The sequence below is a fragment of the Styela clava genome, chromosome 4 (genome assembly GCF_964204865.1).
Source record: "Styela clava chromosome 4, kaStyClav1.hap1.2, whole genome shotgun sequence".
In the NCBI taxonomy this organism is placed as follows: domain Eukaryota; kingdom Metazoa; phylum Chordata; class Ascidiacea; order Stolidobranchia; family Styelidae; genus Styela; species Styela clava.
Genome location: NC_135253.1, coordinates 16,418,361 through 16,437,294, shown reverse-complemented (window position 1 = coordinate 16,437,294; position 18,934 = coordinate 16,418,361). Strand labels below are relative to the sequence as shown.

Here is an 18,934-nt window from a genome sequence, read left to right as displayed (position 1 = left end):
ATTAGCTCAGAAAAATACTTTAAATCAGTGAATGTAAACTGTATGCTATAACCCTGGTCACCATTTTAATTCCTTAAGGGTATTGTACAATTATTTTATCCACAGCAACACACATTTGAGCAAGTTTTAGATAGGTTATACCCTTTGTTCAAAAAATAACAGTAATTGTTGTTGAGGTGCATTTATCGATTTATTTTGACTGCTGGTATGTGTGTCAGAATAATGATACGCCTGCAGTGATTTTTCCCTAATATACATTAAAGAATAGGGTCGTTGCATTTGATATCTTATATATGTGATGCGAGATTATCTGATTCAACCATGCCATCAAACCAATATCAGAATATTCAGGTTCTTCACAATTGAAAAAATCCTTCAGACTATATTTCATATAACTTAATATTTTTTCAATTATACCATTATTTCCCACTGTACATTGCATGTTCATAGAAATTTTCGTTGCGATGAAAAAAGTTTACTAGGTTATTTCAAATTTATTACCAAATAATTATAGAAAACCCTAAGTCAGTAAGGGTAACCTTACGAAAAGTACATAGGGTACCTAATAAACTGACTGACCCATAGTATCAATATTATCATAGTCACTTTATAGGCCCCTAGTATCAATATTTATTATTGTATTATGAATATAAATTAATCTCCAGCATCTCATTTCCCCATTTTAACATAGAACAAGAAATAAATTCATTGTTTGAACCATTCTGCATTAAATTTACACAGAGAAGCTTGCGGGTCATCACCATGGTAACCGGTGGTCGTAGAAACTCTAGTCATTGACCCGTGTCGTATATTCGATAAAATATCCAAAACTTCGAAGATCTGTAACGTTGAATTCCGTGTATTTGATCTGCAAATGTGTCAAACAAGACCGTTGTTAAAATAGAAATAACCATATAATGCGGAGCGAATTATCATTACCACCAAATTACTAAGAGGGTTCGAATCCTGTTGGGGATAGTTATGGATTGCTCGTCTCTTCGTAACCATTGATCATTTGTCACTTCCTGTGTTATGTAAGTTTATGTATGCAAAATTAATAACTGATCTTTCAAATATTCAGAATAAGTTAGTCAATGTTGCAAAGCACACAAAACTTTGAATAAGTTCAGATACAAAAAATATTGTACAACAAAAACGAATGAAAACTTTTATGAAATACAGATAAAAAAAACTGTAGCTCAGCAAGAATTGGTGTTCGATTGGGGTGTTTTTGATTTAATAGGGACTCGTTTTTCGTTTTCAGGTGATTTTCCTTACGTATACGACTATGCGTCACATGTATTTGAAAATTTTAAGCGAGGCTGATTGTAGTTTAAATTCACATGACTATTTCCTATTTGTTTCTTAGTGACGTCAGTATCGATCACGTATCCCGCTGGTCTTGGCCGTTCTTCATAGTTTCATCGGCTGATGGTTATTCTGTTCGGCGTTATTTCCAAGCTGTGTTTCTAGTGAATACTGTAACTGTATTGTGGCTGGTATTCAGACATTGTATTATTGGTATATTGTATGTGAACTATATAACATAAAGCGACTGGGAAATCTAAATACACAAATATCTGAATATGGGGTCGTTATTTCGAAGCGAGGAAATGTGTCTCGCGCAACTTTATCTACAAACTGAAGCTGCTTATGCATGTGTCAGTGAGTTAGGAGAACTTGGGCTTGTGCAATTCAGAGACGTAAGTTATTTATCTTTTGTTAATGAACTTTGAAATGAGACAGATTCTGTATATTAATCTAACAAACAGATGGAGTTTCACTTTTCTATTGTAACATTAATGAGTTTATTTTGACTGTTTTGAGACATTGAGAGATATCTGGATGTGAACAGATTATATGAATAAAAAATCTGACTTTGCGAATTTCCTCCACAAAATTTTTTTTAATCATATATCTTTAGTCTGTTAGTGGTATAATATTGCGTTCTCACTGCTTTGTTCATATTTATTATTATTATATATATGATATTTATATTTCCTATTATTTACCTATACATTATATAACTTGATATTTAAAGATTTTCTTTGCCTTGTCAGCTTAATCCTGATGTAAATGCATTTCAACGAAAATTCGTCAATGAAGTTAGAAGATGTGACGAAATGGAGAGAAAACTCAGTAAGTAAATTTCTTGGTGAAAAAATTACCTATATCAAAGTGAAAAATGAATTAGCAAAAGCTGAAAACAAAAATATGATGCTTCTTTACTCTGAAGATATATATTAAACTAAGAAGAGCCATAATGATCTGTGAATCGAGAATAATAATATGAAATATTTCCAGGATTTCTTGATAGAGAGTTGAACAAGGACAACATCATTATTGAGGATACTGGAGAAAATCCTGATGCTCCTCTTCCCAGAGAAATGATTGATTTAGAAGTATGTATCTTATTAATTTACTTGTTCTTCTATTGTATAGGCATCTATTTCTATACAGCTGTAATTTGTAAGGTAGATAATCAATAGTGAAGCGGTTCTGTTTGTTTATTATTTTAAGGTCAAGAATCCGCATAAATATTATAAACATGCACAAAAAAAAAACATTGTCACTTGATCAAGCTTTTAAATAGCTCTATGAATATGTTTGCGAAATATGTAAAAATTGCGGCTAATTGTCAATGTCATTGTTTGCGATTTCCATAAAAATTTCTAATTTTACATCCTTAACGTTATCATATTTATATATTATTTCTACAGTTTTGCGCTAATTTTGCTCTTTTTAAATTGAATTCAAAATTCTTCCAAAATTAGAATATCTTTGTACTAACCCCATAGAAGTACTTCATTTTCTAACGAATTCAGTTTAAAAATTCTGCACTCTTCTGTTTAGTCAACATTTGAAAAGCTGGAAAATGACATGAAAGAAGTAAACACAAATCAGGAGGCACTCAAGCGTAATTTCCTTGAACTAACAGAGCTTAAACACATTCTTCGTAAAACACAAAACTTTTTTGAAGAGGTACGAAATTTAATAATATGAATGTTTAAATGATGGGCGAATACAGGCATGTGAATTGAGTGTGTTGTGGTGTGTGAATTTGCACTGGACATGTGATTTTATTTACAAATACCGAAATTTGGACTAATAAGCTACTGTTCAAAATTGTCTAACAATCAATTTGATTTTGAAAAGTTGATTTGATTAACAATTTCCTAAAAATATTTCTTTTATAAATTTTGTGATATAAAATTTATCATATTCAATCATTTGGTTACGTAAATTCATAGTTACTGAAATTCATAGTTACTGCTAAAACCCTTTTTTAATACATAAATTGTTGGCATATTTTTAAACTGCTATACAACTCAAATTTTTTTATTGGCTGGCCCTTGCACTGAAACTTGGTGATATATAATCTTGGCCATAGATTGTTTTTAGCATACTTTATTTTAATAATATTTTTAAATAAAGAATATCTGAGTGAGTCGGTCTTAGGCTAGTTTTAGCTGTTTGCAAAATTGTGTTTATAATATTTAGAAGGTTGGAGTGAAATGTTTTTTGTTTACTTAACAAGTACAATTTCAAGAGTTGCTCACTGAATCAGAAAAAAAAATATTTTATGATTATGTCTATTAGATTATCAAAAGTTTCAGCACAGTACTTTCAATAAAATTTTACAATTTATGACAAAAACTTATTGGTGCTTGGCTCCTGCCAGCGGATTGTCATTTTTTAAACTAGCAAGATCATATTGTCAAATTATATTGAATTAGTTTTGTAATCTCAATGCGTTCAATTTTTAGTCCTTTAGAATTCCTAGTTTCAACTGAAATAGACCTAAACATTAATACAGACATAGTTCACTGTTACATTCATAATATAGTTGCCTTGTGAAATTGTATGACAGACTTCGCTTGTTGAAATTACATTATAAACAGGAAATGCAGTTTTCCGTTAGTCAACATGTTATTCATTACTTCTTGTGTGTATGTGAAATAATATAAGTTATGATCAATGTTAAAATTGTGCATCTTATTCTCTTTGTGATGTGAAATGTGCTGCATCGTTCAGATTCTTAATTCATTTTTGTCCAACAATGTTTGTTAATCATTGTCATCAACTTTTTCAAATTTGATTTCATTATCACACACAAATGTGCTTGAGTATCTGATTCTGCTAAAATTTAGTGAGAGATTGATCTTATATTTTCTGCTTTGAATATTCTAATTTGGGATAATTAATCATGCCTGATCGGATATGATTTGCATCATCTTCATCATCCTTAACTGTTTCCAATCATAAAATGTTTGTTTATAGTACATAGTCAAGTTTGGGCCATGGATGGAGTACACTGTCCATGGTCCACGAGAGCAGTTTCTGACTGGTTATTCTGGAGTTTGATTTGACATGCATGCTGTAATCATTTTAACGTGTGACCATCAAATCACTGCATGTACTCTCATGTTGCTTTGCTGCATGCCATCTATCAACATTCTCGGTTTTCTCCGTTCATATCATGAGCTTTGAAACAATTTTAGGCCCAGGAATTTAAAAAAACTTAAAATTTTTGATGCTGGTGTTATGGGATATTTAATATTGTACCCAAAAAGAAAGTATATTTACATGTATGAAAAAAATTGTTCAGGGTACTTATTCTTTAATAAATATGGCTGAAGTCAATACGAGTTGGTTTTGCAGTTCTCTATTCTTAAGGAATCAGTTTTTATTCGATTCATGATTTCTAGTTTAAAAAAACATATGTAGCTGGAATATGCTGTAATGTTTGTCTGTTTTATTATCTCTTTGCCCATAACTATTAATTTTTTTCTTATAAAAATGTGATTGATTAGTACTTGTTTGAGAGTTTGCTTGCGGTTTACTGTGAGATATGTTATGAATTTTCTCAATAGCTTTTACAATAACTTTTTTCGTAAAAGTAAGCAAGTGTATTCAAGTATTCATCTTGCATAAAATAATATCATATTTAAATTATTCAATCAATTTCAAACTATATTATCCGAACATTACGAATGTCAGAATGTATGGATCTATCCAAATTTTAAGAATTAAATTCGGACTTTTGTGTGGTATGATGTTGTATGTGATGCATCTGTTAGCCACCATTTACATGTTTTTTTGTGTATCGATGTTGTTGTCATCCTCAATCACAGGCAGCAATGTATCAACACCAACAGCGACAGCAGAATGCTGATTTTTCCGACGATGAATCGGCCCATGCATTACTCGGTAATGAGTTCAACAGGGGTCCTTTTACAAAACTTGGGTGAGTGAGGAAAGTGAACAGAATAAATATTTAGGTGCTCACTCTGTGAAAAAAACTGAAGCACAAAAGACGCTGCCGATGAATTTCCTTCTCAATGATTAGCGTAGAATCTGTCTGCGATGTTCTCTTTCAACATTCCTTGTCTGAATTGTGTAGTTATTGTTGTTGCATGCTTGTTTTTCTTTTGTAAATTTGCTTGTTCGTTGTTCAAAGTTGGAAAAAGAGTGCTTGATATTGTCTATTGTGCAGTGATGGATGGACATCAATATAGCAATTCCAAATTTTAGAGCTATATATTGAAGCTTCTTTGGAGGATAGCAACCTTTATATCATTATGACATGGACTCTCAGAATATTTATTCATTAGGGAATAGCTTATGTAAGAAAATAAATTTCCTAAAATTTTCAAATAATTGATCCATGTTAGATTACTGGTGGGAAATTGCAGGATTTCTGTTTTGTGATGGTATTTGATCGAAAAATTACGAAATTTCATTTTTTTAAACAATTTGACAGCAATCAATCATTATAGCATAGTTTCGTTTCACATTGGGTGAACATAGAACAATATGCATGATATTTTATTTTTGGACTTTATTTTTAATTCCATGCACTTGTCATCTTTGCAATATTAGACAGATTTTGTTTGAGCAATCGAATTTGCATACTGGGTCGACATAAAAATATAATTATCAAACAAAGTATCTTCGAAACTTGTGTAATTTGACTAAGACTAACTGCAAATAATGCTTTATAGTTTGTAGTGGGAAATGAGCGCATGGCCAACTACCTCTCAAGTCTTTGATGCTGGTGTTACTAACGATTCAGAGTAGAGAATTTACAAACGCCTTCATTCTGCAAATCCTATGCAATTATTAATTGAAAAATTAGCATTCAACTCTTTAGCTTTAAATTAGTTCTTGAAAGCTCTTACTTCTCTTTTAACACCTTCATTAATAATATGTGAACACATAAATCACAATTCCACATGTAACCACTCGACGAGTTGAAAGCACATGTTGCTTTGTGTGTGGGAGTGTGTGATACTGATATATTTCTTTTTTGAAGTTAATAATTCTTTCACTTTTCTTATAAAATTGCCTTTTTCTTTTTTGCTTTCTTGCTCTCGTTTTCATTGAAATGTCACAGATGGATTCCAGCTATGAGGAGGAAATTCTAAATGACATAGAAAGGCAGCAACGTCTTGCACTTAAATTGGGGTAAGACCACGACTGTCCTGATTTATAAGGGATGTAGACCAATATTTTCTAAGTTGATTTAACTGTTTTGTATAATGAGACAACTTTTGAAAGAATTCATGTGCTATTTATTTCTTTTTTTCGATAATGCAGTAGAATTATTACTATTTAGTTATCTCTGGTAGAGATTTAATTCCTGTTTTGAAGTATTGTATCGATTTAGCTATTTTTAAGTTAATTTGTGTTGTGATAACTACTAATTAAAAATTTTAAAATATGGCTGTTTGACTCAATTTTTGTGTTCGTGCACTTTAATCGGTGATTTTTAGATTTGTTGCTGGCGTAATCGCTCGCGAAAAGGTTCCTGCTTTTGAGCGAATATTATGGCGAGCATGTCGTGGAAATGTATTCTTGCGTTATGCAGAAATAGAAACACCATTGGAGGATCCACATACAGTAAGCAGATTTTTTTCTGGTATCTTTCAGAAAGTTTTAGTATCCAATTCTTCTCGTTTTATATGAATTATATTCTTTTCCAGGGTGAAAAAGTATACAAATGTGTCTTTATCATATTTTTTCAAGGAGATCAACTCAAAACTAGAGTTAAAAAGATTTGTGAAGGGTATGTCAAGTTATGCTATTTTTTGTGAACACTTCGATGATGATCGGTCATTATTTGTAGAAAATGTACCGGTACTTCCAAGTGGAAATTTCATTTCGTTATACAGTTAATTTGACTTGAAAATGAATTTTTGTGTTTCACTGTTATGCCATTATTTTTAGGTTCCGAGCCACTCTGTATCCATGCCCTGAAACTCCCCAAGAAAGAAGGGAAATTGCAATTGGTGTTATGACCAGAATCGAGGATTTGCAAACGGTGAGTTATGCTTACTTCAATTAACATCAGCATATAATATAGGACTGTTATCATGGATAAATGTTTTTTCAGGTTTTAGATCAGACTGATCAACATCGCAAAAGAGTTTTGACTCAAGTTGCAACAAGCATTCGTGTGTGGTTTATCAAGGTAATTTATTTGTCAATTATTTATACAAAATCTTTTGTTCTGAACAAGGCTCTGCACAAGTAGCCACAATTAGGTATAGACCAACTATAGCATGGAAGGATGGAAGCTTTATTCAGCATTGCCAGCCCAATTCATTTCTATTTGGTGAGGTGGTGGGCATGTGATTTGAACCCCATTGGATGTTAACATTAAGTCAATAATGATATTAAAATGAATTAAGAATTCTCAGAATTCTCAGAATTAAGTGGTTTTGTCAGTTTTCCTCTCCTATTATACATAATGAATCCTGCTATAGAATGACAGATACTGAAATGGCTCTTTGCAGAACTATTCTTCATATAACATTATTAATAATGAAGTCATATGACTCTTACTCATGGGCGTGGGATCTGAATCCGAGATTTTAACCTTATTAATCATAAGTACGCTTAAAACACCAAACCATGTATGAATTTATTTCGGGAAAATTAATAATATTGTTAACACAGAAAATTTGTAAAAATGATTGGCAAAATGTTTTTATTTCAGGTTCGTAAAATCAAAGCCATCTACCACACTCTCAATCTGTTCAACGTGAACATTGCTCAGAAATGCTTGATTGCTGAATGTTGGTGTCCAGTGGCTGATTTGGATAAAATTCACTTGGCTTTAAGAAGAGGAACTGTAAGTTACGTTATATAGAATGCAGTTCTTATACTCGTGTAGATGAAACCCACCATCCAAATTCAAGATATATGAAATATTTTTTTGTTTAATTAAAATGAATAAATTACAATGATCTACATGCAAAAAATGAAAAATATGTAATCATTGAATATAGGCATTACAACTAATCATATTGAGGATATATGGAGCGCAACTAGCAAACAATGTTATTTGCCATTCATATATTTTCTATTCAGAAAAAACTTCGGAAATTCGAAATAAGGCAAATTACATCATTCTGATACACAAATCGGGCTCTATCTATATATCTTCAATATAAATATACCTGTTGGAAATCATACGCTATTATCACAAACATTTGTTGTCAATTTTTCATACAATATTTATTGGATTCTTACTACATTTCATGAAGTGCATGTATAATAAAACCTTTCGCTATGCAATATTTGTCTCTGCATACTCAGCCATGAAAATTTTCTGTATTGATTGTACTAATCAATACGGCTTATGTTGGTTCCATGCTGAGCTTCTAAAGCACAACACCAAATTAATTATTGATCAGCCCAAAACTCACATGATGTTCTTTTATGATTGGATGAAGAAATCACCTTTTGTGGGCTCTGAATATTGATTGGCTTCTCATTGATTAACGGTCATGGGAGTTCTTTGACTAATATCTTTTGGAGATTTCATAAGGATATCCTGCTTATATAATATAAATGAAGCAACTGTAATGAATAGGCTTTCATGCAGGATTAATATTCTTAATTTCAAACTGCTATTTTCCAGGTCATGAAGTAAGATTATTGCCACACATTTAACTCTTCAAATCAAAACATTTCAAATGATTTAATTCTATTGCCAAACTAGGGCTGCTCTAGATATGTGTTGTAGTTTGACTCAAACTATTAGGTATTACCAAACATAGCAGGTATATCCAATTGTATTAAATATTCGAATATGTTAATATTTCAAAATCTCAGTATATTTAGTCAATTTGATTGAGATATAATTTCTGGTGTATAAAATGATAAAATTTTGACCTTGACCTTATTTATTGTCCCACAACCTGAGTCTGTTAGACACTTACCTTGTTTATTGTCCCACAACCTGAATCTGTCTATAAAAAATTACTGAAGTCTCAAATACATTTATCCTTAGGAATCCAGTGGTTCATCTGTTCCATCTATTCTTCACCAAATGAAAACAAAGCATGAACCACCGACGTACAATCGAAACACTCCCCTGACATCTGCCTTCCAAGGCATGGTAGATGCATATGGTGTTGCAAATTACAGAGAAGTCAATCCAGGTAAAATTGATAATCACATTTCTAGTCAGTTTCATCATATATCGAAACTTAATCACACAGAAAATTTTCCTAGTTCTTTGCACTTCGGTGGTCGTCATTGAGAGATCAGTATCCTTTTTTTCGAGTGAGTATGCGTGAGCGTGACCTTGCTTTAAGCAAATTTTCTTGGTTAAGAAAAAAATATTTCTATGGATATTGTTTCGGGCAGGCGGCTGGCTTATTTTAGATACAATATTTTTGCACTAATGGTTCTGAGATATGTCCGACTGCTTTTGATTCAGTTTGTATTAAGTATGAAAAATACTAAATATAGATTTCATGGTTTGATGGCCGATAATTTTTTTTTCTGAATTGATATAAACAATTATGCTATTGCAGCTCCATTCACTGTGATCACCTTCCCGTTTCTATTTGCTGTCATGTTCGGAGATTTGGGTCATGGACTCATACTGTTTTTGTTCGGGTTATGGTTGGTCATGTTCGAAAAAAGACTGGAAAAGTTTAATGACAGCGAGGTGGGTGTTTTTTGAATTATCTTGTTAAACTAAAGATGAAATCATTCTCAAGATCTTAGTTTGCAATATTATTATATTGCCAGTATTTTTACTACAACTCTTCTATACCTGGAACATAATTAATTCTGATTTGAATCTTACTTGGTTTTATAGTCGTTTTATATAGAATATTTAAAATAAATTTAAATAACTTACCGGTAGTATTCAGAGAAAATATATAGTGTTCTAATTATTTGTTTATTTTCTTCATTATTTAGTTTTGGGAAATGATATATGGTGGCCGCTATATCATTTTTCTAATGGGGGCTTTCTCCATTTACACCGGATTTTTGTACAACGAGTGTTTCTCCAGATCATTGAATATATTCGGGTCTGCATGGAATGCAAGTGCTATGGAATATACGTAAGTTTTTGCGTACTTGTTTTCATGGGAACGTATGAATGTGTTTTACGTAATATACGTAAGTTTTTGCGTACTTGTTTTCATGGGAACGTATGAATGTGTTTTAATATTTTCAGGTATTAAATGCAAAGTTCTTTATTTGAATAGTCATCATTTGATTTGTTATGATTTTATGAATTATCTCTCTATTATAAAAGCTTTTTATTATTTATTTTAGAAATAAAACCTTGGATGATACAACTTTAAAATTTCTGACTCTCGATCCTGCGAGGCCAGGTGTGATGAAGGGGTCAGGGGGACCATATCCCAATGTCACAAGCGACCCCTATCCATATGGCATGGATCCCGTAAGTTTATTGAATGGCAGAAAGAATCATGTTTGATTATATTATTTTTGCGGCTGTGAATTGATAAAAACCATTGTATTCATTATCAAGATTTAGCTTATGCTTTCAGCTTTGGGTCTACTGGTTCTTCTGTAGAATTTGATTACCGTATGGACTATAATGTGCATTGGGTTATAAGGCCTGTCGTCAATAATTTGTTTAAATTGGGGTTTTATCGATACATAATGCATGCCAAGCTTTGAACTGCAACGGTTTTAAGTAGTACATACAAAGCTCATTAAGCAAAGGTTTTTGATGGTATATTATTCAACGAAATCGTAAAATGGCGGATTGTTTATGCGCACCGTCTTCCAAGCCGCACAATCAATTTTTGAGAGAAAAAGATTTCAAGTGCACCCTATTAATATTAGCACTTAAAAACTTAAATAAACACCGATTGAAGTAAAACAAACTGGTTAAGATATATTGAAAACTGATCTCAAATTGAAATTGTAATGGACTTTTATGTTTGAGTATATACTTGGTCAACCCAAATAAAATACTGCTTCTGTCATAGATCACAGTAACCGCATTATTGCTTTCTTTCATTGATTAGATTTGGCAACTTGCAGAAAATAAGATCACATTCTTGAACAGTTACAAAATGAAAGGATCTGTTATCATTGGAATAACTCACATGATATTTGGTCTTGTACTTAGCCTGCTCAATTACATGTAAGTTGAAATATCAGATTCAATATTTATAGACATAGTGCATTTTGATTTGTTTTGGGGGCATTTTCGAACCACGGCCTCTCGTCTGGTTACCAGCCCATGTCAGTTATGGGATTAGTTAACGAGTTATTTGTTTCGTTCATTTTGTCTGAACCGAATTTATTATGGAATATGTTGAAGAGATTGGTATTGTGTGTTATCATCAGATTAATATCGTATCATGCTCTTGTTACAGCTATTTCAACAAACGATTGAACATCTGGACAGTATTTGTTCCACAGTTACTGTTCATCAATGCTATCTTTGGATATTTAGTCATCATCATAATTTATAAGTGGGCTGCATGGGGGGCTGAATTATCAAAGGTAAATAGAATTTTATGAAAAATTTAATCAATGAGTTTTATGTAGTTTTATTCGTTATTAGACACAAATTGTACATGTGGATCCTCTTGCTGAATTGTAGTCTAGGCTGTTCTTGTTTTCTGGGAAAATGATCACTTTTTTCTGCAATTAAATTTTTAGCACTTTGAGAGTGGTTGAATCCGCTAAAAGGATATAGTTTTGTTTTTAAATTACCCCTGTGCCAGGCCATTGTGATGAAAATAGTTCAGAAATCCATTTCATAGTGTTTTAACCATAGTAAGACAAGGCAGACAACAGTTTCAGTTATCTAACTTTTTCTCAGGATGCTCCAAGTTTACTCATCGGCCTCATCAACATGTTCATGTTCAAAGCACCAACTAATGGAGTATGGTTATACAATGGACAAAATGGAGTGCAAATATTTCTCGTACTTGTTGCTGGACTTTGTGTACCGTGGCTTCTATTTGTAAAGCCGTACATCCTGTACAAAAGGAATCAGCAAAAGGTTAACAGGGTTAGTATTCTTGTTATAATTTGTTTTTTCGTGTTTGAATTTGTGATGTCATAAAAGTGTGATTTTTGTAGTAACAATATCTATCTTGTTCAAAAATTCATTCCTAATGAACTAGTGTACTACCAAAATTTTCATATCCAAAAATTTAGATTTCATAATTTTTTTCAAAAATTCATTTCAATTTTCAACCATTTGGCTTTCAAATTATTCGATATAGCAAGACCAAATTTTATTAAAATCTATGATTTTGAAATTTTTGGTTAAAATTCCCTGCTAACATATCAAATGTAAGCACTAATAATATTCTGTACTTTTATTATGAAATCACTATTGTACTTATGTTAAACATAGTTGTCACCCATGATTTTTTGGAATATTTCCCATATCGCCCAAGTTCATCTGTGATAATAATTCAATTTTTGTGTCATACACCTGATTTATGTTTAATTATTCCTAATTCATTGTTCATCGAATTAAAACTCACTTTATAACAATGGAGTTTCGCAATGTTTTTGTTCTTCATTGATATTTGGTTTGCGAAAAAGCAATGCATGAACGATTTTCTCTTCTTGTTGCTTACCTGCCTGGTCAAGTATGCATGGTGGATGACCATTTCAATCATATACAAAGGCAACAGAGCAATCATAGTTGCGATATAGATTGAAATTTTTAGGAGTGAATATAACAATGGTATAATTGGCATATATATTGCATGCTTGGCGTTCTACTTGATGTACAATACCAGGAGTAAAATTTAATTTTATTCGTAAACAACTATGGATGTTTTCCAGAGCATCGACTTGTTTATTTCCCTAATAGACTAAGCCAGGGGTGTGAAACATTTTTGTAGGTGGGCCATATAGTCAGAAATCGGGATCACAAAAAAAATTTAGTTTATTCTTTCGGGAAAGACAAGAGAAGAGACTGCATATATTGATTTTTAAGCAAAAACTTTCGGATTTGGATTTTCTGTTTCCTGGAGAAAATCTATCTGTTGGCAAGGGCCACACTAAATGACCTGATGGGCCGCGGGCCGCATGTTGCACACTCCTGGACTAAGCTTTTGAAATAAGCTGTCTTTTTCGTGGCAGCGGCTTGAACATTTTGCTACAAAATGGTGATTTTAATGATGTGAAACAGTTTTTATGTGCCATCTCGCGAAAATAATCCAATGATAAGCATTTAAAATTTTCAATGGTAAAATATAGAGTGAATTTGGTGCTCTAGAACAGTGGTTCTTAAACTTTTTCGAGCGCGACCCAAATCTTGAGTTTTATGAATATTCGCGACCCAATCCTAAATAACGCAAAATGTGTTTTTAATGTTAGTACAGTTTGACTCAAATACAGACAACTATTTATTAGAAACAGTGCCTTGTCGCGAATTGTAGCAGAAAAGGCGTCCGCTGTCCGTCGCAAACACGACATCCTAGCTGGCCTCTATCCTTCGGTATCTCTCGCAATATACAACTTTTTAATCATGAAATGTGCACACACTGCTTCGTTCGCGGTAAATGGTGCCTCGAGATGAAGTCACATTTTCTCTAGATATTGAATAATCTAATGTCGAGAAGCGAGCTTTTTCATTGCGTCGTCTATTACAAATTACATTACCAAAAAGACACCGATTTTTGGTTATTTTAATCCACTAAGACGACATTCCGCGGGGTCAACACAACGACAAGCGACGTGCATGGTTACCGATACCATAAAAATAATACACGTGACTGGCATATCAGAATTGTGATATAACAATGAGCTCAAGACAGTTCTTTCCGTGAATGAAATTTTATATTTCATTATTTTTAAATACCAGAGTTTAGAAGCTAAATTGAAACATCGGGAAAGCTGAAAATTCGTCCTTCTCCTCTTAGATTGCCCTTGTATTGACGACCTTGTCGCGACCCATTTTTAAACCTTCCGCGACCCATGTTTGGGTCGCGACCCATACTTTAAGAACCACTGCTCTAGAAGTATGTGCACCAGGATGTCGCACAACCTGAATCCTAACAGGTACACACATACTATGTTCAGGTTGTGCGTCATCTTGATGCACATACTTCTGGAGGTCCGAGAATTTTTTGGAGTCAGGGGTGGGGGAAACATTCAATCCAGCTTTGTTGCTTGATCAAACTTCAAATGGTAAAATTCACGATGCATTCTTGACCTGATTATCATGTTGTAGTAATTTGTGTGTTGTGTAATAACAATGTACGTCTATAATCTGTAGCACGTTTTGCACGTTGATCCAGTCATCAATCCATCTGGTTCGTCATCAAATCGTGGCAGGGTACGTTCACTAACTTTAAATTCATTGGATAATTTATCGTAAATGTCAAACATTCTGTTAGAAGGTTTTGCATCATGCAGCACTCCGTAATGCTAATTCTATTTTGCATGGTTTTCCTGACTCTTGCATTTATCGGCCATCGCATGCGTACGGTAGAATTTTCACATTGATACATTGTTTGCTGCATGCTGCGCAATCTTCTAAAAAAAGGAATCTGCGCAATTTGCAATATTTTCCACAAAAAGTTGATCCATATGCAAGGGGTATTTTTTATTAAATAATTACCTTATCGCAACAAATCAGTGATCATAGGTATGGACCATCATTGAGGTCCATGACAATTTCCTTCCATGAATAATCCAGCCATACCAGTGATGGAACTAATTCAAAATGAGCACTTGATTATAGTCATTCAACTTGTTCTCAATCGCCGATAGTCAGTTATTTATTACCCACCTATCATTCCAAGCATAGAAAAGCTAAACTGAATTGAAGTGGAATTGAAAAAAATAATATAGTATTTAAAAATAATATATATTGTTTTTGAACCTGAACAACCTAACTTTTGCAATTGCCTTTTTTTCTAATTTGTCTCTCTGTTTGCAATACTTATTTTTATATTCAGGGTACAAGAACCTATGGTGACGTACGTGTAGCTGTTGATATGGATAGTGATGATGCACCAATTATTCATCATGATCAATTGGATGAAGGATCAGGATCTTCTGAAGTTGCAGAACATGAGGAAGAAGAAGAGGTACGTACAAATTACTGAAAGAAATTATGTTGTGAATAGGGATGTTTGTATGTAAATAAATGTATTTTGGAATTCGGCTTTGTGTAATTATTTATGATTCCTGTCTTCTATTAATCTTACCTGGATGCCACCACAATCTGTCCCAAAACTGAAGCTATGTTGAAAATAAGACTATATAGTCGAATATAATTTTGTTGGCAGATATATTCATTTATATATGCGTATGCATACACTTTGATGTTGATGTGATGTACTTTGTGAAAGTGATAAAAAAGCAACTTATGAAAGTATGAAACTCTGATTAAACAAGCCTGCTTAATATATCTTGGGAACAGACATCTTGATTTTCAGTATTTTTTCAAATAACTTTTCTTTTCGATTAGCCTTATTAATTTTGTTTAAAATGATTTTTTTTTGTGCGATCGTAATTCATATTTCACTCTTTTTTTCAGTTCGACATGACAGAAATTATGATACATCAGATGATTGAAACAATCGAATATTGCCTGAGTTGTATCTCACACACAGCTTCATATCTACGATTGTGGGCTCTCAGTCTCGCTCACGCTGGTACGCATTTAGTATTTAAGTCTATATACTGTATTCAGAGATTTTTTTCTTTCCCTTTTTTCCTATGCATCAAGCGGTCATGGATCTTAGCGCAGTGAATGTAGTAGCCTTTCCTCCGTAAGCCCATTCACTAACTTTTAATGGTGCAGACATTTAGTAAAGTCAAATTTGGGTTTTTTAATAGTTGTTTTCGAAAACTCAAACAATCAGGACATAAAACCATTTTTTTTTCTTTCTAAAATATGAAATGTTAAAGGTTATCTTGGATATTCACAATTGAGATGGTATAATGTTAATTTATACATACGATTGCTTTGAATTACAGAATTATCTGAAGTACTCTGGACCATGGTAATGCACATTGGACTTTCTATACCAGGACCCTTGGGAGTAGTTTTGAATTTTTTTATTTTCTGGTGAGTAATAATTTCTGAGAGTAAAGTTGCCTCTCATGAACCTATAAAAAGAATTTAGTTTTTATATTCGTACACGAGATGTTCCATTCATCTGCCCTTCAGATTGCGTTTTCATTTTCCCTAATCTAAGGCTGGAAACAGGGATGTGGCAAAAATGAATTTATGAATGAATGTACAAAGGGTTGGTTTTGAACTGAGTTTTTAGCTGAACTGCTAATAATTTGTCAGCTTGATTAATATTAGAAAACCATATGATTGGACCCTTTTTACAGTCTGTCGAGGTCGACTCGTAAATTAATATCTATTAAAACTATACGATAATTAATCTCTGAACATCACATAAATTTACATCACATGAATTTTAACAAAGCATTGTAGTTTTGGCCGTAAGGCAAACTTTATTCGATCATTTTGAGTGCTTAGTTGTGACATTTCTTTAGTGATATCAAACCTTATTTTAAAATCTAAGTCCATTCATTACTTTCATACGAACCTGTGACCAATTTTTTGGAGAATACTGATTTTACTGCTTTTTATTTCGTTTATTTTTTTTTTCGTTTTAAGCAAGTCAAATTCTGTTTTCAGGGCTTTCTCGTGCTTGACCGTTGGAATTTTACTGGGAATGGAAGGACTTTCCGCTTTCCTGCACGCTCTTCGTCTTCATTGGGTCGAGTTCCAAGACAAGTTCTATGGTGGAGAAGGCCATCCTTTCACTCCTTTCTCATTTGAGGCAATCGTGGAAGGAAAATCAGAAGAAGGGAAATAATGAAGTTGCATATTGAATATAGAGTTCCATGCTGTCGATATAACTTCATATCAAATATAATATATACACTTTCTTGGTTTTGTATCATGTTTTGCAGATATCATTATGCTTTGTTTATCACAATACTTTTATAAAACAAAGGTAAAAAATACAAAACTTCAGTCTTTTTTGGTATAATAAAATCTGAATCGAATCGGTGACTATGTAAAATGGCTATGTAGGAATATCTTCAGTTCTGCAAATATTTATATCTATATATTGGTATATTTGTGTATATTGACTGGTAACAGTGTTTGTGTTGTTAAATGTTATTAACTGTTTGCAAGTTGTTATTAGTAATATTTAATAAAGTTACGTGGGCTATGGTATTGCCAGTTTGTATATTGTTTGGTGAAGTCTTACTACAGTTCCCTAGTTAAGTCGAGTCAAGGTCTTGGTATTATATTCCAAGTCAGGACTGCTCTAGCCACAGTTGCTTCGTATCAAAAAGACGTTGATCTCCCCCCTAATTTTCAACTTTTTTTTTCATTTTTTTCAATCTCGTGGCATGTGCAGTAAGACATTAATTCTTACGCCTTCAACACCATTTTGAAAAGCGGCGCATGCAAGCAAAAAGATTCTTTTTTAAAGAGCAGTGAATACTGATCAAGATTTGTTGGTGACTTCATATCGACTTTAGCATCATATTCTCAAGACAAAAAAAAACGTTTACCTTGGTTTCAATTTCCCATTACCTATTTATGTGAAGCAGCATTTCTCTGCTTTAACAACTTTTAAAAACAAAAAAGAAGTTGTGTAAACATGAGTATGAGAATTTCATTGAGCGCCGTGGAGCCACGGTTCCAGAAGATTGCAAAGGAATTTTGTTAATTGGGGTTCCATAAAAAACGAAAAATTATATCAGGGGTTCCACAATAACAAAAAGGTTGAAGAGCACTGATCTTAACTCCTTTCAGATGTCAATAAGCACACAGAAGATTGTGATGCCAAATGTTCGTACATTGCAAGTCTTACGATCGAATTTAATTCCAAAACAGACATATATATTGAAATATACAAACCTTATACAATTGAAATCCAAGAAAACACTTTATTCTCAACTCTCGAACGAAAGCCGGAAACACGCTAGTGATCGCGTGGTACAGAAAATCACCACATGAAACCTTGCCATCTAAAAATCACTATTGAGGGATCAGACACGATAACCTATTTTTATTTAATTCCACCGTAAATATATACTACTACGGATTCAACATAATAATACAATACAAAAGTGTTAAATAACATTATAATCCATAGTTACATTCCACATTTGCTACACATGTTTGCTTACATTTACATCAATTTACTTACTTAAGTTTGGTTTAAAGCAAATCACAAGCGACAATTATTCAAGTGATTTCGAAATTCAATGTAATTAAATGAGCACTATTCAATTTAATATTTCAGCAAGTAGGCAATCAACACGGCCCCGTCGTAAAATGACAAGGCCTATCTCTCTCGAAACGATTCGAAAATGAGATTGAACTCAGACGTACGAATTTCCAGCGCTATTAAAATATTGTTAACATGGCGGGAATAGAAATCGTAAATTGTCAGTCTCAGGTAGGGTTGCCAACCGTCTTTTATTTCAAAGGACAATCCTTTATTTTAGATTTTTGTCCTTGTCCTTTTTGAGATGATAGTTGTCCTTTATTTTTTCCAACGTCGTTTTGCCCGATAGTTATAATACATGTGTTTGATATTGTTTCGTTTTTAAATCGCCTCCGTTTATGTATTTGAAAGCTTTTAATTATTCTTTTTAATTTCGCTTTGGTACGCCTCTA

General features: G+C 32.8%; 1 protein-coding gene across 3 annotated transcripts; it reads left to right on the top strand.

The window, feature by feature from the left end:
- The first annotated feature begins 1,376 nt into the window (after positions 1 to 1,376).
- Positions 1,377 to 17,476, top strand: LOC120325945 (V-type proton ATPase 116 kDa subunit a 1-like). Of its 3 annotated transcripts, none has more exons than XM_078111473.1 (22): positions 1,377 to 1,703; positions 2,061 to 2,139; positions 2,305 to 2,402; positions 2,854 to 2,982; positions 6,398 to 6,468; positions 6,777 to 6,903; positions 6,987 to 7,069; positions 7,231 to 7,324; positions 7,397 to 7,474; positions 8,003 to 8,137; positions 9,302 to 9,452; positions 9,831 to 9,967; positions 10,225 to 10,370; positions 10,588 to 10,717; positions 11,313 to 11,431; positions 11,667 to 11,796; positions 12,119 to 12,310; positions 14,540 to 14,599; positions 15,225 to 15,356; positions 15,809 to 15,926; positions 16,252 to 16,342; positions 16,928 to 17,476. In XM_078111473.1, the coding sequence occupies exons 1-22, from the start codon at positions 1,587 to 1,589 to the stop codon at positions 17,106 to 17,108; spliced, it is 2,598 nt and encodes an 865-aa protein (XP_077967599.1). In that variant the 5' UTR covers positions 1,377 to 1,586; the 3' UTR covers positions 17,109 to 17,476. The 3 variants fall into 3 exon arrangements, with proteins under 3 accessions (XP_077967599.1, XP_077967598.1, XP_077967600.1); XM_078111472.1 differs by lacking the exon at positions 6,398 to 6,468 and adding an exon at positions 5,136 to 5,248; XM_078111474.1 differs by lacking the exons at positions 6,398 to 6,468; positions 14,540 to 14,599 and adding an exon at positions 5,136 to 5,248 and having other exon boundaries at positions 1,378 to 1,703.
- Positions 17,477 to 18,934: the final 1,458 nt, after the last annotated feature.